The sequence below is a fragment of the Leuresthes tenuis genome, unplaced genomic scaffold, assembly GCF_036924035.1.
Source record: "Leuresthes tenuis unplaced genomic scaffold, fLeuTen1.0.hap1 SCAF_22, whole genome shotgun sequence".
In the NCBI taxonomy this organism is placed as follows: Eukaryota; Metazoa; Chordata; class Actinopteri; order Atheriniformes; family Atherinopsidae; genus Leuresthes; species Leuresthes tenuis.
Window position 1 is genome coordinate 18,731,220 of NW_027325376.1, and position 24,664 is coordinate 18,755,883.

Here is a 24,664-nt window from a genome sequence, read left to right on the forward strand (position 1 = left end):
CTTATTGCTTTCTTATTGTATCGGTCGTCCTTGAGTTCTGAGTGAATATCAGCTAAAGATTAACCGCTATCTCTTCGCCTTCTTTATGAGAGATATCTGCTCACTTCAAGCATGCAGGGCTTAATTCACAATCAAATAGCAATAAGAAGCTGTTAAAGTGGAGTGGATATTCTCTTGCCAATCAAATCTCAGCTTCTACAGTTGGTTAAGATTGAAAGTCACCTTTTCAGATGCTTGAATGCCAGCTTTCCCGTCACCCACACACACATGCGCTACACCTAACCGCACACAGCCTCCCATTCTGAAGAGTAAGCAACCGTGTGTCGGTTTCCATTCATCAAAAGGTACTTAGACAGCACTTAGTAGAGTGTTTCTTGACAAAAGCAATGTAATGAGTGTTGCAATACTCTTTACTGCTTCTACAATGAGATCCCATTTCACATACTGTACATTACCAACATGAACAACCACCCACACACCGCAACTTGTTTTCTTAACCTCCCACAATGCAGAGAAACTATGCAGTCTTCTGTGAAGCACTATTTTCCTTTGTTCTGATGTATACTTGTGAACCTTAGAGCGTGGTACAGGTTCAGACGAAGCCAATGCTGAACATCAAATATCTGTCCAACTAGATTATATTGGCCCATGCACCCATTGTCCAGAGCCAAAAACTCATGTCATATGTCAGACTTGACATGATTTGGACCTCTTTTCTCTAAAGGGACCCTCTGTCAGATCTGACATATTACGTTGACTGCTATTGCACATCAGCCATGCTTTGAGATGAGTGGAAAGCCTGGATTTAGAGAATAAGGTTCACTCTCACCCTACATATGACAGAAAATGCATTTTAACTGCTAAGCAGGCTGGTTGAATGATAAATTGATGGTGAAGATTCTAAGGGCTTTAATGATATGGAAAGCCACTTTCATCTGCTGGCCAAATCTGGCAGGTAATTAAAGAGAGGATGCAGTGGTTGAGGTGGTGTTGTTGAAAAGAGACCTTCCTCCTTACTTTGTAATCAGCTATATGAGGAGCTCATAGATAAAAGCTGCAGTGGCTATTTGGTACAAACATATTTGGCATAAAATCAAACATACTGACTAGTCACTGGAAGATTATTTTGAGAATTGTCATATCAGTGCATTTGTACTTGGCACCACTTTGACAAATTTAACATGACACATGTTATGCTTATTGCCATTGCTGGTTCCACACAGCAGCGGTATGGAATAGAACCCGATGTGACACAACTGGCAACAGATTTTGAACAGAATCAAAATGGTGTCTTACTAATCAGGTATTCAAGATGTGGCTCTTCAACATGGTTCTTACTTCTTCTAAAAAAGCAGTGCTGCCACAATGACTTTACCAAGATATCTCATTTACCCCTGCAAAGCTTGCAATGTCTGTGTGTGACATAGCAGTCTTTTTAGCAGTTAGGTCAGTGAGCCAACAAGAAAGGATTATAGTTGACATCCCAAGGGAGGAAGCGCTGTACACTCTGGTTCTCCTCTGAGCATCCCTGATAAATGCACGTGGCAGATCAGAGAAAATGTATAAAAGGATACCAATCCTTTCTTTACTGCCTTTTTGTCTACTGCCTGCCCACATGGCAGACATTAATCAAGGAGGAAAGAATTGTTTTCTCACCAATGCGTGGCACAAAAAAATAAAACTTCATCTGCGTCTAGGGCGAAGGGAGTGGTAATGTTGCATGACATTCTCTTCATATCGCCGAGCTAGAGGTCACCTCCCGGCGCAGAGAGAAAATAGAGAGGGAAAAAAAACAACTCCCTCCATCTTTCACCTTTTCGCCCACTCCGCCAGCATTCATCAATCCCCTCTCTGCTTCTGTCCTTCCATCTATCAGGCCTTGTGTGACGGAACACTACTTTTGCTATCAGTATAATTGAACTCATATGCTTTGATTATGCCACAAACTAACCAACAACAGCCTATGTTATTACTTTAGGGAAACCAATGGAACTGTATTTGAGTCATGCAGCAACCTGAATGGGCAAATACCCAGCATGCTTTAGTGATGTTGTAATTGCGCCTCTGTTTTGACACCATAGTGCAAATGTTTTGTTGGTCAAAATTACACCTTGTAATTAATTTGATTGGTGGAGTATTACTGAGCCAAAGACTTCATGAAAAAGATACCATATATCATTTTCAAATGCAGTGTACACATTATTTGACATGTTAACTGAAAATCACTCATGTTTAACTGCATTTCCAAAGCCATTTATGGGAGTGGACACGATTAGCTCGTGTTTTCTGTCTGCGGGTGTGCATGCGTGTGTGTGAAGGAGCAACAGTGACATTTGCACAAAACAAATGAGTAATTCAAAGCTGACAGGGTACAGTGTATTTCAGTCTTTTTACATCAGAACCAGTGAATCATCTGCATATGTTGTACTTGTGTGAACCACTAACACATGCATTCAAAAATAGTAATGGAGTCCAACAGCTTATGTATGTGGGAAATAATTGGAAATATCATCTGAAATGGGGGTGAAAGCGAAATGCCATATAAGAGCAGAAATAAAGTTTTCCCTAAGTATCAGAAAAAGAAAAAATATACTTCTATTCCTATCGATGACTTAACAACAGCACATCCATTATCTACCACTTAAAGGCTTCTACCAGAGCCAAGCATCAATCCTGTTTATTACTCCTCAATGGGTCTTGGCTTTTGATCTTCAAAGTACGGCTTATGGACAGTAGCCTCTACCTGTGAGTGAAAATTTAATCAATACCTGGAGGGCTTTATGTGTCTCTGCACTGTATGAGAGACCACAAAGCAGATCCAGGAAAAAAAAAAAGATGTGGCTATGTATGGAGGGAGGAAACTGACAAAGTAAGACAGATGACTGACAGCTTGGGAGCAGACTCTCAACAGGGGAAATTATTTGAGTCAAGCATGGTGCTCAGGACTCCATCTCAGCATAAAGCCAAGCACATGATGGTGATACATCCTCCGAACCAATCATTCCAGACGTACTCTTCTTATGAGGGTCTCAACAGAAAAGGGGGAAACAGTCAAATATTTTACTGTATCACAGTAAGGGAGGATAATCAAGAACGAGTTTAAAAATGAACGAACATAAGCTTTGTGCAGGAAATGTTTCAAATGCAAACAGATGTGAACACAGAAGGTCAAGCACATCCATCAGCATCTGAGAAGTGGTGTCCAGGTGGAGGCAGTTTGTTTTGCAGTGTCTTGACGCAGCTTTAATTAGCTGCAGCCATCTCTCAAGACATGCAGATAAATCTTTCTGCTGTGCATCTGCATGTCTGTGGAATTCCTCAAATGGAACATGACTTTTGCTGTTTCTTCATATCAGATTTGTTGTAATTTGTGTTTGTCACTTAATGCCAAGGTGTTTGCTTTGGTAACTACAATGCAAGCAAGCCTGTAATCTGATCATTACAGGAGTCACCGGGACTAAAAATATAAACTAACAAGGCTTACTGAAGGCAAAACAATACTCTGCCTCTGTGGGATTTAGTTTCATGATGACAGTTAACTGTAACTAAGCCCGGTTTGTGGGTTGCCCTCTTTCAAAGCTGGAAAGGACAGGGCAGCTTGTGCAGAGGACAACGATTACCCTCACTGATGAATATGCAGAAAGATAACTCAGTACTAACTACAGGGAGCTCAAAGATTTCAGGACAGAGGATATGTGAGTTTAATCAAGAACATTTAGAGGAGCTTAAATTACTTGACTCAAATTAAGTGTAACTCCTCAGTGTTAAGGAGATGTGTTCAATGCTGGTCTCAATTTTTGGCTAAGGCGTCATTTTAGTCCTCCAGCATAAACAAATAAGCACCAAAAATGCCATGTTTCTAACTGTAATACTTTTCAGGAAGATAACTAGCTGTAAGTTTATAGATGGGGGATTGTGGGGAAACAATCTATTTTCAAATTCGCTGCCAGACTGAACTTCGTAGCTCGGCCATGTTCCCTGCTATTGGCGGTCAATAATCTGCCCAGTGATGAAACATTAGCTCTCGAAGATTGGGAAAATGAGTTGGTGGATAGGGTGAAACTGTGGAGGATGGGCAACTGACTGATTTGTCCTACAGACAGGCCATGAGATGAGACACTTGGTTATCCCTTAGCAGATAAAGTCCCCCACATTACAGTTATCATTTTAGAGAGATTATAGACTCCTCTCTTTCTGTGAGTACAGGATGATGCCGCCGCCATTATGAATGCTCCACTTGCATTGTTCTCCTCTGTAATCAATCACGTTTACAGCCAGTTTGAGTTATGGCTTTCACTTGACTCCCCCTGAGTGGATATTGACCTAAACTGTTCCTCCATACCACAAGGGACACGCTCACACCCAATCTGAATTAGATTACAAACCTACAATCCAATAACTGCTAATAAACCATAACCTACACTTTAAAGTCTGTATAGTTGTTTATTACGGAATGTCAACCCTATCGTGATGAAACACAGGGATATGTTGATCTCAAGCTTATTCAATCACACTCAATCATTCAGACTTTATTTGTATAGCACTTTTCATAAACACTGGATGTAAGGCAGTCTTTTACACAGTGCAAATGTGAAAACTGTAAAAAGAATAAAAAGGCGCATTAAAACAAGTTCTCCCATCCACTACCCCCACCATACCCCACCCAAAGCTCCAACCCACCTCGAAGACCAAAGCACTGAAGGATTGGGTTCTGAAAGCAGAACTCAATACAAAGGGACACACTTATATATTTACATGTAATGAAGTTCAGATTTATAATAAGGAACATCTTGAATTTATGGATAAATGGACAAATTATTATTTAATTATTTATAATTATTTATTAAAGACAATACTAAAAATACTATCTGCTGCTACCAGATCTTCTGTAAGGCTGTTCCATTGACAAGACACATAGTAAAAAAAGGAAAAGGCTGCTACACCTTGAGCTTTACATTCTTACTTTGGTCTTAAGGTATAAGAACCTGAGGATTAACAGTTTTGTAAACCAATAACCTGAGAGTTATAATGGAGTGGTGAGATGAAATGAATGAATGAGAGATGAAAAGGATAAATAATATACATTTCAAATTCACCAACCACAATCAAGCAAGTGAAGTCAAAGGTAGAGAATTATGGCCAAACTGCCCCAAACTACAAAGCTGAGCATTGGTTAGCCTCCGATGGGAAACTCACCTGAGTGCACTTTTAAATAAGCCATTCCCACACTGAAATGACTGATGTGCTTGGATAAGATGGTAGCTGAGCAGAGTGGAAAGTAGTGGGGGTTTGTCAAGCTTTGCTTCTGCTCCAATAGGAATATGTTTATCTCTTTTTAGAGAGATTTTAAGTGTGTCAGGGCTCTGTGTGCAAGAACATGAGGGTTAGGGTTTCAAACACACCACACACCACACACTCTCTGTCTGTCTGTCTTCCTGACTTTCTCTTACCTCTCCTGCTGTGCAAGCTCTCCTTTCCCCACCTTATTAATCTTCACTCTTCCCACCACTCATTTCTCATTTCCACCAGATACCCATCTCCCCCTCCTTCCAGCAGATATGGATGCTGCATGCAGAGATGACTTTTGAGCACATTAGTGGTGGTGGCAGGGGAGGAAAGATGGTGATGGATGCTACGTCTGTCAGTCATCACAGCCCTGACACAGGCATGTCAGAAGAAGATGTGATCTTTGAAGTTCACTTGAACTCTGTAAAGTTGCTTTCTACTGGCAGAACATGTGTGGGTGTTTGCATGTGCGTACATGTGGATTTTTGTAATACGGTGTAGGCACAGAGGCAGCTGGAGTTTTCTGTCTGTCAAACTCCCTCAGTAAACCTTATTTCCACTTCCTGACATATTACTTCAAGCCTCTACTGGAGAAATATACCACATTTTGCTTTGTGAACTTAGAACTCCATAACAACACAATGCAGCTTTAAAGAATAATTAAGCCCAGAAATCAACTGTCCCAAAGGACTGCAGCAAATATGCATCACTGGTTTAGCCAATGATAAGTGTAGCCTATATACTGCCCAGAAAATCCCTGCTGACATCCTGCTTGCTCTGAGTGCTCCAACTTTGGAAAAAAAAAGAAAAAACAGCAATGCAAAGCTTTTCTCGTTTTGTTTTTTTTGGAAAGCTATGGATGACGTCAAGTGAAAGACCAACTGAGCCAAAGCTAGCGACATAGATTAATGTTAAATGACCCTTACAGTGTTCACTTTAGGTGGCGAGAAATGAGATGAAGAGTATCATCATGGGGGACTGCCAGCATTCTTAAACACGCATCAGTAAGCGAGGAAAATCTTCCAGGTGAATTCGATTTCTGCTCGTCTCCAGCTGCTATTCTCACTGTTACTATGACTCACTAATAATCCTTGCAAAAACACATCTAAGATGGTGTTAATATAATTTTCTTCTTTTGATGAAATTTTTTTTTGTGTAATCTACCAATTTTCTGTTGTAAAATGTGTGATTATGTGATTTGTTTTACTTTCGACAAAGGGGCATAGTTTTGTGCTTATTCTTTATCATCTCTTATAGTATTGCTTCTATGCCAAATAGTCTCCAATGAACCAAGTCATGCACCAAAAAGTGATGACAAAGTTGTTCTAGTATAGCATTTAATAATATTAAGTTCCTGGGGAACTTTATTTGGAAACAAACCATTTTCAAAGGCTGCTGGAAACGGGAGGTGGGAGGCAGCAAATGTTAGCTGAGGGATAAGGCGTGGGTGGTACGATACATTTATATACTTGCAGAGCTCATGAAAGTTTTTTCCTCTGCATCCTAAAACTCATTTGGGTTTGGGGAGAGTGGCAGAGCTGGCAGTTTTTTCAAAGCATCAGTCATGCATAATAAAAGTCACTTTGTTTATTAATGGTGGATACCCCCGGTGGAGACTGAAATACTTGGTGCAGGCCCCCAAGTTGTGCTGCTTTAATATCTGATGGCTAAATAATTAAAGCAGGCTTACATCAGCACACCTTCTGAAAATATGCCCCCCCCCTTGTCTCTTCCATCTACAAAGGCAAGGCGTTACCCATATCGTGACGCTCTCCCACTGATGTGCCTGCAAGTGCTTTCATGTACCATGGCAGGGAAGGTGGGTGGGAACGAGAGAACACCCTCACCACACATACAGTGTACCCACGTCACCTTCTGTGAGCTCAGCGTCACATTTTCAGGGGGTTAAATCTTAAAAAGAAAATGGATTACTATTAAAACCCTTGAGAAACTGCAATGTAACTATACCCTCTGCCTTTGATGATGGCCTCAGTGTGGTTTGGCAGAGGGTGAAGAGAATATTATTTGATTTCCACAGAGTGGGATTTCAGCATTTAAGACTTTAAGTACACAGTATACAAGGTGAGGCTTCAGCCACGTTCAGCGTTATTGTAAAACTCCCTGTATGACTAATACGTAAGTTGCAAATAAAAAGAACCCAAATGCAGTTTCCATTTATGTGTGGCACAAGAATTGCTGCTTGGTTTTTCTAGCTTAGGAGAGGCATAAATCAAACCCGAGGAGGAGGATACCAAGCATAGATGGAAAAGTGTTATCTGTCTTTTCTTCTCACTTGGTCCTTCGTTTTAATAGAAAAGCTATGAATTGCTGTGTTGGACAGACTACGTTCATCTGGTCCCTGCGGCGGTATATGACACCTTATTTTGTGTCTCCGCTCCAACAAGCAACAGCGAGACAGGCCAAATCATTTTCCCTGGCAGGCAGAGAAAATGTTCTCCCTGGCTAACGGGCTGTATGCAGAAGACTGCAGAGGTGATTGGTGTGCTGATGTATGTCAACTATTTTGAGTTTTATTACATCCTGACAACAGTGTTTTAGTGCGCTTCATCTAACACTGATAGAAGGATGTGGAATTGAAGCAACCATTAATCAAATCTGAATCATTTGTTTAAGAAGAAAACAAGTTTCTGAAAGTGAAATTAAAAGAAGCATGTTCGCATAATAGCCTCCCACTGAGAATAGTCACCGACTTGGCAAAATCCCTGAAATGAATAGCTACTTTTTAGATGCGTATGCATGGTGGATTGTCAGAATCTGATCTGAGCGTTTTTTAAAATTGTTTTAAAGTAGAAATAAAGAGTTATGCTGAATATCCTACTGTAGCTGCTCTCACTCTGCATTGCAATATGTAAATATCTACAGTGCATTAGCCTGAAGTATCAAGCACAAGACAAAAAAAAAAAAAGTTTGACTACGTCCCATGGTTGACTCAACATCCGAAATTCTGAACCAACTGAAGCTGATGATACAATCACTCCATTTTTGGACTGGGCAGCTTGTCAGAGGGGTGTAGCCCGGCTCTTGGCTTTTACATGTTCTCTTTCACGGTAGCATAAATGCACAGGTGTAAAAGAAAGGGGGTGTGTGAGTGGGTGTGTGGTTGCAGGACATAAAATGTCGAACCAACAAGCTTATCTTAACTGTCCAGAACACCTGAGGCGTCCTTTTCTGTTGCTCATCACGATGCGTGTTTCCGTGCATGTGGCTGTGCACCTTGGACTTCATGTGGAGGAAGAATCATGAATACTAATGGCATTCTCTGAAAGAGAAGGGTTGTGACTTGACTCTCAAAGGAGAGTTCTCAACGACTCTCCCCCTCAACACACCCACACACACTGCACCTGACCTCCCTCTGCAGTCTGGAGATAAAGCAGTGATTATCAAACATACCAGCTTGTCATTAGCACAGTAAACCAGTGATATAGGCCTTTGGTGAAAGACAAGGACAGGGCTGAAGTTAAGAGGGTCACGCAATGGGAGGTTTTCAGCCAAAAATGTGGCTTGAATCTCTGGACCCACAGGGCTAGTGACCCTGCTTGTTCAGGATCGGGTAGATGGATGGGTGTGGGCAGCAGCTGACCTCATCAGTATGCATGTGCAGTCAAGCCTAACAAACAACAACACACAGAGGACAACAAACAGGGACTGTTCTCTTAAAGGAAGCGGACCGTGGCCCATAGAATTCATGGCTTCAAAAGGAAAGACGACACACTAACAGAGTTATGACATCTTTAACAATAACAAGATGTCGAATATTAAGGGAATGTATGTAGACTTGAAGTGAAGGACGGTGCAAAGAAAAAAGAGCTTTCACTTTAATACTGATCTTGGAATTGATAGGGCTAGTAATTATACATTCAAGTTATAATGGTAAAGAAATCGATGCTTAAGATGATAATGGGGAATTAAGTTGATAAAAAGGAGTCAAAATGTGTTCATGTACAATATCTCTAAAATGATTTCAAGCACACTACGAGGTGGGCTATCACAATTAGCAAATGTGATGTGAAATGTGGAGTGGCAATTACCATCAGCACAGTAAAATATAAAAGCTGTAGCTTCAGCTTATATTACAATATCAAGGAAGACTTTTTATATAATCTAAAATACCCGTTAATGAGTATGAAGATTGTGCTGGACACAACATTTTATTTTTCCACAATTCATCCATGTAGTGACTTTCCATTTCCTGTATTTTTGGTTTCCATCCATTTTTGATGGATAAGAAGCAGGGTACACCTTTGACAGGTCACCAGAGTATCATAGACTGTATTTTTTGTTTGTAGTGTTCATTTGTCATTTTTCCTGCTGTTTTCCATAATTCAAATATGACAGATGTTTTCTAGCCACGGTTTCTTTATGTTTTCACAAACACAGCTAAGCTTGAGTATCACATGTATTTTCTTTGGGACCAATTATGATGGGCAGGCCGAGAGATTCTGATTATTCTTGAAATTTAGCCCTGAGCCACTGAGGGAGACATTTCATCCTTGGGCTCGTCTTCTTTTTTAAGAATATTTATGCTGCTGCGCGCAGTAGAGGGCACATGCAAATACACAGACATATGCAAGTGCACACACAATGCACACACTTGGGAACCCCAAATGGATATACTGTGTTCAATGCCAAGGACAAAGTGAACACCCCATCAGTAAGCTATCTTAGAAGCTCCATATCCAAAACATCAAAGGCAGGTTGAATTTAAATGCGTTTTTAATCCCTTTAGTCTTATGCATCGCAGCATCCAGGTACGAATTACCTTGCAAACATTTCCTTTTCCATTCTAAAAGGGTCATGAAAAGTGTGCAAACTCGTATCTGTGTTTGTATGGTTGCAAACATAGGAGCTCTGATACATATACCAACAAAACCTCAGTCATACCACTGATGTGAAAGAGCGATTACACACATACACAAGCCTTGGGCAAGGCTTATTGGTTTATATTTGGAACAATGTAGGCTGTTAACAACTGCATGCAATCGCTCTCTAACTGTAGTGCAAGTGTATTCCCGCTTATACTCTAAGTATCCCACATTAAACACAAGAGGTACTTTAGACACAACACATTTATACTATACAGCTTCACAGAGCATTTGAAATATATGTCTAACATCAGGATTCTTCCTGCGGATCTAAGAGTGTGAAGTTTCGCTGCATATGTATAAGATGTCCCTTATCACCAGGCAGCAAGCCCAGTCAAACGCCACAGTTCAGTGGTCAAGACCTTCCAATTAGCTTTAATGAGAGAAATGTGGGTGAGACTGCAGCATCTGAACAAACTGTAATCAACAGCTTTACTTAAAACCAGCTGCAATCGGTTGTAGTCCCAGGTGCCGAGTGAGGGCTTTCTAAACCAGGCAGCTCTTCATCCATCACAGTGGATGACGGACTTTGTCTGAATACTGAACTGGTTGCCGATTGCCTTGAAGACATTTAAAGAGATGTGTACGAGAACACATCCCAGATGGCTCCACCGACACAAGCTTTTACATTTTACAGATGTGCTACTCGTGTATCAGGTAGAAAAATATACAATGTGAAAATATAATCACTGTGACATCCATGTTGCCAATGACTTCAATCATTCTGCCTGGTGTGCTGCGTATTCATAGATAGGTGGGTGTGTGAATCCCAAGGGAGCACAGCATGGCCCTCCAGGAGCTTATTCAGGCAGAAGCAGCATAATAATGACACTGTGGGATGAGAGCTGCAGTTAAGGCCTGAGCCTTGAATATCATAGACCTGATATGCCAAAACCCTGAAGTTGGTTCAGGGCCATAATGACAGCTTAATGAATCATAGGTGCCTACTTTCATAGTAGACATTACAAGCTTGGCACTTGCTTGGTACTTGCTTGGTACACTGCACTCAGGCAGGCAGAGTGCTTCTCGGAGGCTTTTGACGCTGACGCAAGATCTGACCATGGTGGTTGAAGTGTGTGATGTGTGAGTCTATGCAGTGCGAAAGACTCCTCTTGAGTCTTACAACATAGTTGAGAAATGAACTGAAACTGAAAATGTTCTGAAGTGAGTGGGCTCTTATCACCAAGTGGGGTATTAGCGCTAGTAATAAGCTGTGCCACTTGGTTGATAATATGTGGAGAGCTGGCATTTCAGACACGGATTTGATTTGCCAGGGTGCATTGAAGGTTTAATGATGGCAACTGTATTTGACTTCCCACACAAGAGTGGTGTTCTAATTTGCGTGTGCTGTCTGTAGTAGATAATGAAAATGTTGGAAATGTGCTACTAAATAAAACAACACATACCAAACAAGAAGCAGCAGTACTTGCTGCGTAGGTGTCATTACTAACTGTTACAGCACAATGTCAGTGAAAAAAGAAAAAGAAAAAACAGATCAAACAGTCAAAATCTCCATCTAACATCATGTACTTATCATGCGTGACAGTCAAACCTTCAGGACATGAAAAGAAAACACAGAGAAGACTGACAGGCTGGCTTAGTATCCTTAGCTGATCAAGTTTTCTATGGAAATGTAGCCTTTGGTTTTTGCAGTGCAAACAGACCGTTTCTCTTGCAGGCCAATATTTTCTGACCATCATAAATCCACAGAGAGAACTGGAGAACATTTTTATGTTAATTATGTCAATTTAAATAGCTTAGCAACTCAAGATGTGAGAGGTGCAATCCAATTATCCAAGCTAGAATGAAGAGAACATAAAGAGAAGACGCTGGCAGAAGCTGCCATTTTAGAAGCATAAATTGACTATAAGCTGTTATAAACCATTCTTCTATGAGGAACAGACATTTTGAAACTTTATTTAAAGTAAAAACATCATTGGACCAGTGGGGCAACATTTTGGTATAACAAATAATATCAGTGGTATTAATGATCAAATGCCGTAAATATCCATCACCCCTGATTTGATGTTTTCTTTTAAATTTTTTTATTAGATTAAGCTGAAATGTACTTCTAACAAAAGGTAACTCATTCACTAATTTTCCTTAAACACTTTACTAACTTTATCCTTTATATAAGGGTCATGAGGTGGGGTAGTATACCCTGGACAGGTTGCAAGTCCATCACAGGGTCAACATAGAGACAAAAATGACTGAAAAACAAAACAAACAAACACGCATTCTCACAGTCATACCACACCGTCAATTTTAAATCAATTTATTCAGTTAATGTAGAATCATCAATACACCTCACATGTAGATATTTGGATTTTAGGAAGACATAAAAAGGCCCCAGACAAAATGAACCAGAAATCTTAATGCTGTGAGGTGACAGTGCTAACCAACACACCACCGTAGCATATGTATAACAAAATTGGTAAATCAGCCCATTTTTGATGGAAGAGACAGGGTGCATCCTGGACAGGTCACCAGTTCATCATAGACTTTTTAGGATTTTTGGTTTGTGGTTTTCATTTTGTCTTTTTTCTCCCACCAGTTTTTACACATATTGTGTACTAAAAACATTTTTTTTAGTTTGGCATTTTTTATTACTTTATTCTGTAAACTGGAATTGGTTTTAGCATTTAAAAAAATATTCATCATAGTCAGTCAATTGGAAATATTGAGACCACTTTCAAATTAATCAATTATTTGATTCTTATGGGTACAACATAGGCAAAATATGCTAAACCTTAAAACAAACACCCCAACTATTACTTTATCACTTTACCTCATCAAGTCCTCACTGACAAGACAGAGCATTCCATGTCATCACCCCATGACATGTTAGTCCTTATTTGTGAGCTCAGTCAAATGTCTGCAGTGAGTACATGTGCTCACGTAGCCGTGCCATAAATGTAAAGCAGTACTGAGGGAAAGATTGTCAACTGACCAAGTCTACAGAGGCTCGCCAAAGCCAAACAGGTGCAAAGGACTTCTTGAGGCTCCTTTGCCTATCTGACACCACACAAATGAATACAGATTACAGGTAAACACAGGCAAGAGAGAGGAGAGAGGAGTCAAGATTAGAGTAGGGAAAAGACAAAAGCAAAGGAATGGCCAAAGCTTGTTGTAGAGTCAGTAAGTAAATGCAAAGTGGATGACATGAACATGAGGAATCAATAAATGCTATTAACATCTCTTTTCAAAGCAACACAAGCGGAGAGTGTTGTAATTAAGCAGGAGAAATAAATTCAATAAAAAAAAAGAAAGAAGAAAAATTGCTCTGAAAAAAAGCGTGAGTTAGGGAAGATCAAAGAAATCATCAGTGTGAAACTCTGCCTTGTCCCTGACAGCTTAGGCTAAGAAAAGCGCAGCAACTGATGCACCACAGAGCACTGAGCCAAAGATGTATGCTGTGGAAAGTAGGGCAAAATAAGGAGTGCTCAGACAATTATCAATGGATTTTCCTGAGTATACAGTGTACCGTAACACGCAGCATATGAGACTTACCATCTCCAGAACCAGTTAAAGCCATTTTTTCTAGTGGTTACCATCATGCTTCAGCAACCGTACTACTGGTAGTGGTTACATGAATTTAAATTGGTCACAGTTCCACACATCAGTAAGCTCAAGATGGACTCTAAACTTGAAGGCCCATTAGCTGAGCCCGCTCTACTGGGGATGTGCTGCAAAAAGCCTAGGAGGAAACAGCATCTAGAAACATCAGCCACTAACTCAAAGACAGGAATGAAGACACCGACATAAAGGGAGCTGAGGCAAGTGGACCGGTTTTCAAGGCCTGGCTTCTCTCTTCTTTCCAGAAAAGACAAAGATCAATAGATGGATGAAACAATCGCCTGAGTATTTCATTCTACTTACAGTAAAGCTCATTGTCACCATAAATCAACCTCTTCAAGAGAATCAACACCCTCTAAACCTTTAAGTCACTGCTCTGACATGCACTGCCACATAACACATGTGCTTATCCATGTTGCTCATAAAGATCATTGGCCGTAAAGTTCCAGGAGAGACTAGGAGAAAAACAAAAGCAAAGAAGATCTTACCATGGCCCCCACGTGTAAGAAAGGGCATCCGGTTGATGGCAATGGGCACAGTGCCATGCTTGTTGTGGAAGTGGTGGACATGGTGGGTGGTACTGAGGGAGGAGGAGACTCGGGCGGCCACGGCCGGGCATGGGAATACCAGCAGTGCCAGAGAGAGCACCAGCCTGAACAGGAAGGCTGGACTGGCCCACACCACTGGTGATGCTGTAACTGGCCTGGACATCAAAAGCAACCCTCCGTCCACCTCAACTTCCACCTCTTGCTCCATGGGGGCGGGGCCTGAAAGTAACGAAAGGCCCCTCCCCCTCATACGACACAAACAGGAAGTGAACATCTCAAATGAATCCAGGGCCCATGATCCCCAGCCTTCCAGCCCGGGGAGGAAAATTTAAAAGAAAAGAAGATATAGATGAAAAAATATTAGCCAAAAAAGAAAAAAAAACAGATCCTTGTAAGAAAATCCCCAAAACGATTGCAAATAAAAATGAAAAAAATTTTTGAAGAAAAAAAAAATCCTTCCTGAAATGAAAGACCTCAAAAATCTCCAGCTGTCAAGTGTTGGTATCCAAAAGCCTCTTGATCACTCCAAATCAAAAAAACTCCCACTCTTGTCCTAAAACAATCAACCTTTTCTATAAAGCTTAGCCTTGTTTGTTTAATACACAACTTGCTTTGGACCCTAAAACTGATAATCACAGTTTAGCAGCACTGTTTTAGGAAATGGAAGACTCCATTTAGCTCCTTGAAAAAATATTTTGTGAACTGCTCTTTTAGATAATTGTTTGACAAGGTTTATTTTGCCTTGGGGAGATCTTCAGAGGATTTCTCCACCCATAATCCAAGCCTCCATCCCACAGAAAAAGACTCTTGCCATCTCCTCTAAGCCTTTTCGACACAACTTAAACGGAGAGCTGTGGAATGGAAAAATATATCTGAATAAAACCACAGTGCAAAAGGAGAGGCAAACAAATGAGCAGAGACGAAGGTGCTGTGATGAAGGAGCAGCCAAATCCTGTTTTGGGGCTTCGAATCCCTGAAGGAGCTCTGAACCCGTTCAGCGAGCAGCTGAGAGCAGGAAAACAAGAGATTAAGAAACAGAATAAAGACTAGGAGAAAAATAGGAATGTCGAGAAGGACAAACAGTTGGCTGTTTCCAAATACTGCGGTGCTGAAATCCTTCTCTTCTATTCTGAGAAAATAAATCAATATAGGTCATGCAGCACAGAGCGGCGCCAAGAAGACACCTTAACAGGATTAAACAATAACCAAAGCATCAGAGTGGCTGAAATTCAGTTCAATGCAAAAATCTTCCCATCCTAAGACTTGTAAACAAGCTCCGTCCTACTTGAGTTTGCTCCTCACCCTTTGAGAATCCGTTTCTTTCCCTTTTTCAAACACTGCTGTCCAGGGTGAGAAGCAGATGAGAAAAAGCCTGTGGTCCTTTCAACTGAGCTCCGACACAGAGTGCTGCTGCTGCTGGCTGAGACAGTCTGACGATGCTGCTGCTGCTGCCGCTGCTGCCGCTACTGCCTTTGCTGTGAAATTCATGCTAATTGAATCAGAAGCTGCAGCAACGAGCACATCCTTCCTGCCCGCACAGTTCTCCCGTCTCCTTTTCCTCCGATCGAGTCAGCCAGACCCCCCCACCCCAACCCCAAACTGCATACAGCTCCGTACTGGGCAGAGCAAAAAACCAAAAGTGGCGAGCAGAAATTGAGCCAGAAAGAAGGGAAAGGTGGGCACACTCAGATCCTTTGAATGCAAAGACCGTGACTATGATACATAGGGCAGAGCTGAGACAGAGAGTGTTTGTGTGTGTCTGGTCGAAGCAGAGAGAGAAAGAGAGAGAGAGTGGGAGGGGAATGACTGGAGAGAAGTGAAGGAGGAGAGGACACATGCAGGAAGGATGGGAGGCACACATGCTTGCTTGGGATATACATTGCACACACGCATACAGTACATGGAAGCTACAAATTTTCAAGCCAACAGATACTCTGCCAACAATCCATTATGTGAAGCATAATCAAGGTCAAATTACACGTAAATCCACATGTTGGATTAAATAACTAGCACGAGTGCAACTGATGAAGACCCCACCAAACAAATCAGCTGAAACACTTTCTAATGTCATGTTCTAATGTTTTACTCTAAGCCTAAACATTAGATTATCCAAAGCCAGGTTTTCTATTTTCTCCCTGCACATCATCTACTTAAGCAGTCAAAAAAGGGCAAGGTACTTAAAATGATGAACAAAGGGGGTCCAAGACACATAATAGTAAGAAGAGGGAGTGGGAACAAAGGGGTTCAATATAACAAAAAGAATGAATGCAGAAAGAAATGTGGGTTGCATCAGGAGAAAGTGTCAAAGAAAAACAGGTAGTGAGAAAGAGGCAAAGCTGTAATGGAGGGAGATAGTGAATCAGATAAATCAGGGCTGATAGAGATCGCAACTGGGACAGGAGTTCAGTGCTGGAGACGAGGAGCAAGAAAAATGTCAGAAACGAGAAAAGACAGGGCACGGATTCTGCACTGATGGAGAGAACAGAGACTTGGCTATTACTCATTTATTCAGCCACTCATACACACAACAGGACAACACACTCAAGCAAGTGTCTGCCAGGTGGGTGAATCCCGGGGGGAGACAAGAGATGCTGTGCTTGCTGCTGTCAGCATGAGAGAGATGTGACACCCAGGGTGACCGGGACAAGTGTCCTGATCTTGCACTAAAACTGAGCTGCTGAGCTCAGAGGGAGGATAACAGGTACCAAAAAAAAGCTTTTGAGAAAGAAGAAAGAAAAGCTATGAACTTTTTTTTTAAGTGGCCAATGAGTGTGTGTGGAGAAACAATCAAATCTGTGTCAAATATTTATTACACTAACTTTATGCCAGAGCATATCAATAGCTTTCAAGTCATCTTTTTTTTTTTTTTCCTTCGAGAGACTTGTCACTGATTTTTTTAGAGGTTTCCTTCAGAGGGCAGTGTGTGGACTGGGAACTCATTATGATGAAAAACACAGAGGACTGCCAACACCTGCTCCTGCACTCCCCTCTGGCGCAGGAGAAACAAGAAACACACAGCACACCAATATACACAGGTGAATAATCAGTCCAAGGCATGCACACATGCATACTAATTGCACAACACACGCAAAGCTGTCATGTCAGCGCAACCACTGTATGACGCAACGCCTACATCTCAGAGGACAAAAGCCGCACACTTCAGATGCTAAATATTCTGCCAATAAAATTACGAATCCTAAATCCCTCAGGGGAAGTGAGGTCATAGATGGAGGAAGTGGGCTTAGTTGACTGACAGATGTGGGATCAAAGCCTCTCCTCTGCACTCTAATCCTGAGGAAACATTTGTACAATTATACAGCTAATTAATTAGACCTCAGACACCTCTCAATGTCAAGAAGCAAAGATGACAAAAGTGTCATGTGAAAGGATTTCTTTTTCTCTTTTCATGATTGATGCAAATTACAATTCAGAGGGGTTGTATATGTGCTGTTATTGTATATAGACATTATAAAGGGTACAAGCTGCAATGACACCCTAAAAAGGAGTAAAGAAATGGCGTGCAGTTTTTCCATCGCATGAGGTCAGGAAAACAGAGGCATGTCAAGTCTCTTTGCTTGTGCAGATTCTGAGAGCATAACACAAAAAGAAAGTCATCAATTTTTAACACCAGTCTCCTGTTTGTGCTATTCAGTAGCTTTTGCCCATGCTGAGGCCCAGTGGCTGCTTTCATAAACGCACTGCTGGGGAACTTTTTTCAAAATTAACCACAGTGTTGACTGCTTACATAATGAAGTTCTGGATACCACCAACTGGATTCTTTTCTGAACATTTTATTTGACAAACAAAATCATTTGCTAATGGCATCTCTGATTGTAAGCACAACCTTCACCTGAATTCAGGGAATCTAACAGTCCTGCTGTTAAGAGGTCTTTGATACTGATGACCATGAATTACTTCTAAAAAGACTAGACAACTGCTTAGGGCTTTAAAGAATTAGTAATAGGTGGCTTGACTCAGGCAGCAGATATGCAGTCAGCATCAGAAGCAAACTGACATTTGGAGTCCCTCAAGGATAATTTGTTAGGCCTCTCTTATTTATTCTTCCATATGTTGATCATGTGCAAAAATCTACGAGCTTCTTATTCTGTTTCTTTTTTCCCATGATATAGTGACCAACTGGATGTAAGACACCCTTGCTTTATCTTAATACAGATAGGACTGAATTATTTTTTTTTGTTTAGAGAGAAGGAAAGATGGAACTTAAGTTCTAATCTTGAATCCAGAACTAAACACTAACACTCCTGCCAGGTATCTTGATGTAATGATTGATGTTGATTACATTTTGGTGGCTGCATCTAAGTATTGATTTAAAATAAAAAGCAAGATAACAAATGCATTCATGCATTTTCATAAGAGCTTCAATAAGGGCAACTGGATTTCTTCTTGGATCTTGAAAACGTTGTACCTCTCATCCAAAATGCTTCTTCAGTTCTAAACTAGATGGTGGGGAGTGTCAGGTTATTAGCAGCACTTAAAATGCAGCATTGTCTCTCCTCCCCAGGCAGTTTCACAACATCCCACACCTTGGATCCTGTGACCAAAACTTGCCCCTGCCAAAACTCGGCAAGTAGACAATTCATATGTGATAATGACTCAAATGACACGCACAATGGTTGGGGATTCAGTGGCACATTTGATTGTAACCACCTACTCTGCTCATGAGTTGATACTACCCACCAACTAGTTTAGAACTGAACAAGCCTTTTGGATGAGAGGTGAAATGTCTTCAAGATACAAGAAGTCCAGTTGCCCTTATTCAAGCTCTTATGATTACCATGACCTGGATGACTGAGAATCTTCAACATATTCATATCTTTTTATTACTACTGTTACTGTCCTCCCCGGTAGACTGTTAGATAGATGTTTCCTACTCATTAAAAATGCTGCTGCCAGGAAGAGACTCATACAAACACATTACCATAATTCTTATATATCTGCGCTGTCCTCAAGATGAATATAGTATTGGCTTTAAAGCCCTACTTACTGTATTGTCTCTAAGTCTCTCAATCGTCTGGAGCTACATCCGCTTTATTCTATAGAAAGCTGAGGAGCTGTAGCTGATCCCAGAAGACATTGGGCAAAAGACAAGGTAAACATTGGAAAGGTGATTCTACAAAGAAACCGACAACCAGGCATGCTCTCTCTCTCTCTCTCACACACACACACAGACACACATACCTAACCCCAATTTAGAAACATTAGTTAATCTGCCATGCAGTTTTTTGGATTGGGGGAAGAAACCAGACTACTCATGTAAGTAGGTACATGAAGACTCCATAAAGAAAAAACAAGTTGTTGTGCATCAACAGTGCTGACCACTGCACATCATGCTGCACTGTGCGATTCATTGTTTTATTTATAATACTCAATTGTGCAGGGTGTCAATTTGGGGAAATTATTTTCCAGAGAAATGTCAATTTTACAGCTTTTTCCAGATGAATCCTGCTGCTTTCATGTTGTAATCTTCTTAGAAAAATGCTTGAGATTCTGAGAGCTTCTTTGACAGGCTCATGGTCTCCAAGCTAGCATGAGTCACACTTCTCACAAAAAGCCGCTGGAGTAGAGCACAATTTAGAGACTACATTTTAACAGTGTGCTATCCAGCCACTGAATTTAAGTTATTGCATACAAATAAGCCACATCATGGATTACATTTTCTAATTAGGTTCTGATCAACAAATAATTACTGAAATCATCTGGCAGGGTGGTGGGAATATTTCTAACTTGACCCAAATGACTCACTGTCTTTGAAGAGTTTACAACCTGACAATTGTACTAGACTGCTTGGGGAAAAGACAGTAACACAGACCTATAGTCTGTTTGTGGCTTGTAATGTGATTCGTGCTTATTTACTTACATTAACATGTTGCTCTCAGGGAGGTTTCATAAATTAAAATCTATTGGTTTTCCACCAACCCACCATCAATTACCCTGTTGGTAGTCAGATGTATACATTTGCCCAACAACTCCTTCGAAGTAAGCCACAAAAATTACAGCAATGGAGAATGAAAGAAAAATATTGAGACATCTATATAGAGCAAAGAGATGCATTAGAGCGCGGAGCTATGGGCAAAAGAATCCACTAATAACATTGTGGCTTCACCAGCTTTGAAAATGTGGAATATCTAGTTAAATGCATCTCTGGGGTGCATGATATCAAGATAACAAGAACTGGGAGGGATAATGAAAGAAGGATTTAACGTGTTTGTATCGATACAAGAAAATAAAGCAGATAAGGAGATGGGGAGACGAAAAAGGAAGAGGCAGGAAAATTGACACGCGAGACAAAAGCATTGAGAGCTTTCTTGGTAATTAGAGGGGATGGATTAATCTAAAACATGCATTGTGGGGAAAAAAAGTACTCTTTGCCAGGTAGAAGAATGGAAAGATAACTAGCTAAGGGGGGTGTCTCCTGTTTCACTTGGATGGATGAGCAGGTTGCACACATCTTAATCATGTAAAATGATATATCCCCAAGGAGAGTTAGAGGGAGATAGCAAGGAGATGAAGTAAATGTATAAATCACGTCCTTCACACTCACATCACCATGGAAGCCAATTTCTCTGATATTTCATTTACAGTCATATGCTGAATGACACTAGCAGCCAATTTTGTGGTAGCTCTTCCTGTCCTTGTTAATTGGGTGTTTGGCAATTACTAAGATGTGATATTTATCAGTAGGTTGAGATGTTGAATGTTTAAACAGAACAGGTATGGCTTGCCCCTTAGGGTGCTGCAATGGTTTCTCATCAGCTGAATCAGCTTTTCCTTTCCACAAAATAACTCACTGTCTTGGCCACACAGGGAATACAGTATGAGGCTTTGTTCACCCTGGGGTAGAGACAAAGGCCGATGTTCCAAAAAGTTCATTTTTTAACAAAGCAATCATGGGATCCCTGCAAAGCACTGCTTAGTGCTCAGACCAGGGTTATCACTTCTTAATTTGTGAAACTTGCTTGTAATTTAGCTCCACTTCTCACTTAATTTGTGGTCATAAATTAGTAATTTGTACTTTTAAAAAATTATGTCAAGGCATTACCTACAAATTCAAGAGTAAGCATTCTTGAAGTGTTGTTTTAATTTAGCTATTTTTATGGCATTAGTGAATGCTACATCTCCAATTATGCTCTGCTAAGTCTGCTATCAGTTAGCTGTCCACATTTAGTACAGAGTCTGACCATGTTCAGTAATAGTCCTGTCAGCTGCTTGGGATTAATGGAGTTTTGATTTTTGACACGTGAGTGAATCACTCACATGTTTCTATATGCAATACTTTTCAGAGGTCTGTTATGTTAACAAATGTTCATAAATTGTTACGCAGAGGTTGTAAATGTATCTTAAACCAAATATATTAAACCAAGAACAACACCATTAACCTGTTAAGGGGATCTACATAAATTCATCCACAACACCTGTTGAGTTCAGTATCTCTCTGCAAACAAAAACAAATTCAATTTCCTTTTCCACCATCATAGAAATGCAAGTTAAGAAAGATGCTGGAAACCTTTTCCATCTCTCTCTCTCTCATATCCACTCATCTTCTCTCCACTGTTTCCTTCGTCCCCCTCCAGACATCCGTCCATCCATCTTTGCAGCTTAACACTGTGCGGTGAGTCAGCTGTCACTGTCTGTCCCTCCAGCTGTGGACCCAGCTGTCTGGGCCAGATGGGCTCATCTCCACCTCATTCATGATGTTTATGTGGGGCGGCCTAACCTGGAGCTACGGAGAACCAGCCCCAGAGTGAATTGCTCTCACCAAGCCAAAACTAAATATAAAAGAGTCGCTTCTGGTGCATTCTGGGAAACAAAAGGAGGTGCCAGCGCAATTTTCTCACTCTGACAAAACTCCGAACTGCAACAACTTCATGAACATTGGTAGTAGCAGCAATGCATTCTTATTTTTAGAAAATTTTGCTTAATCTTTGCTTTGCAGTAACTTCATTGGGTGATTTGCAGGTTTTCTGTGACCTGAAAACGATTCCTTTCTATGGGCCATTGTGAAGGTAATAATCAGGGTACACTCTGAAAGGTTGGTGGGGAGGGAGAGTGTCTGCAAAAGCCATTCCAGAATAATACTGGCTCACAGTAATCTCTTGCACACAGGGAAAAATTCTGACAAGGATTTAAGGATTTTAAATACAATTTCTATACACAATAAAGGCTCAACAATAGCACGGGGGAAAGAGGGGAACAGAGCATGGTGCAAGATAGTAAGTTAGGACAGTGGAGTGGAGAGTGTGAAAGAATGAAGAGAAAGAGTCATCATCTTTCCGGGGAGCCAGATTGCAGAGCTCTGGGGCATGAGGCACCCCAGAGTTTAAAATGCCTGCCAAATCACATCTAATTTATCCAAAGTATATGTGAAGAGGAAATACAGTTAACATGAGTTGTGTATGTATGTGAAAGAGGGTGAAAAATTAGACTCAAACAGAAAGACAGTGTAGCTTATTTAAGACTCAAGGTGTTTTGGATGCTCAGTTGCTGTCAGTGTTGGATAAATGAAAGTGCCTATCAATTTAATCTGCAGACAGAGAGTGCTGAGTCCTGACTGTTACCACTGAGATTAACACACAAAAACACAGAGAAATGTGCATGAAACAGACAGTGAAGACAATTCTCGCTGTCTTATCCCACAAAAACATCCCAGATACATGGCTTGTACTGAAATTGTGCATATTGTTGATAGTACCCCAAATTAATTGCAATGTCGCTATTGACTCTGATGTTGAACAGCAAAAGCCAGCAGGCATATCAGGGCGTAAACATTTGTAAAGCTAAGATTTCCACATGAGATTCAGGACAGAATGACTTGATGCAAAAAACAATGATAGCACATTATTCTTTAATTATCGGGAGCGAGGGAAAAATATGTTTTTTGCTTTCAACCTCAGAACCTGGCTGAAGGAAACTCAAAGATCTGTACTGCAACACAAAATGCATTTTAGGAAACAACTGTTTAAAAAACTTTTTGAATTGAGTTTTGAATTTTGAATAATGACTCATTAGTGGAACTTGTATTTAGGATGACAAATATCAAGGGGCATCGAACTATATAATGTCATCTCGCTAAGCATCTGACAAGTAGCTAGCTAACTATTGTGCTTTGACACAACATAAATATACATCTTCAGTTCATGCTATTAAGTGCTTGGGCTTCTTCTTTAATCCCCCTGGTATCATCAGATGAAGAAAAATTAACTTATTTCATATTTCTAAAAGGCCAAGCTTAAAAAACAGCACCAAAACATTAGTGTGCTAGTTAACTATTTGGATAAATGCCTGTCTGAGCAACTACTACGAGAAGTTAAACAAACTGAGTTATAATGAAGAACTGCTCAACAGATGACATTGTATTTCAGCATGACTGAAATCTTAGGTCTTAAGTACAACACGCTCCTTTTGGGCTTTCAGTAATTCCTGTATGCATGGATATCAGTTTTCCCACTTTCTCAGCACTGAATGTACAGACAGAATGTATTTTTCTTGATATGTATATCTGTCATTTTAATCCTTTCCTCCAATACCAGCTTTTAGATTAAACTTTTTATTTCAACTTTAGTCTTTATCATTCTCTCTCTCTCTCTCTCTCTCTCTCTCTCTCTCTCTCTCTCTCTCTCTCTCTCTCTCTCTCTCTCTCTCTCTCTCTATGAGACTGTTTGGTTACTATCCCTTTTTCTGATATTTGTTCATCCTTGTGCTGTCTCTTATCTAAGGGAAAAACCCTTGAAATAATCACTTTGCACTGATTTCCCCTCAGTGAAAATATGTCTTTTCTGTTCTGCGTACAGTTTAATTTTGACTGAGAAAGTATTTTCCATATTTTCCTTTTAGGGCATGTTTTCAGTGAATTTCTGTCTACATTCAGACAGATTTAATGTGTGTATGAGTATGTGCGTACTGTGTAGTGGGTACAGCAAAAGTGCATAGCCTTTGCTGCAGTGTAGCTCACTAGAATCAGGATTTCAGAGTTAATGGACGGGGTGACGGCTGGCTCCTCCATGTGTCAGCCTTTGTTACACGCTCTGCACACAGAAGCCACCATAGCACTGAACACAGTGCAGTACATTTAAGAAAAGCAAAGCACAAAGGAAAACCGTTTGCTTTGCTGCTTCTTGTGTACCAAGGATTGAGCCCAATTTGTCTGATAAGTCTGATCAACTTTGATCGTACATTTCTGTTATTATTTTCTACCTTTGAATTAAAAAATATACCAGACTGCTTTGACAACCTAATTTTCCTTTGGGGATGAATAAAGTCATCTATCTATTTCTTTAGTTAATTTTTTTTTATTTCCCGAAACACTTACTCTATACTGTTTTGAACCGACATAGACTGATACAGTTTATGAAG

The 24,664-nt window shown here is 40.5% G+C and overlaps 1 protein-coding gene across 7 annotated transcripts in view; it reads right to left on the reverse strand.

The window, feature by feature from the left end:
* Nucleotides 1-24,664, reverse strand: part of nrxn2b (neurexin 2b) — a 634,570-nt gene that overhangs the window by 181,544 nt on the left and 428,362 nt on the right. For 2 of the 7 annotated variants that reach the window (XM_072375809.1, XM_072375808.1), the window contains exon 1: nucleotides 14,234-16,041. The exons of the other annotated variants lie outside the window; for them this stretch is intronic. In XM_072375809.1, the coding sequence (XP_072231910.1) occupies nucleotides 14,234-14,567 (334 nt within the window). In that variant the 5' untranslated portion in view covers nucleotides 14,568-16,041. Of the gene's footprint in view, nucleotides 1-14,233; nucleotides 16,042-24,664 lie in introns of those variants that run through there. 7 annotated transcript variants of the gene reach the window in all.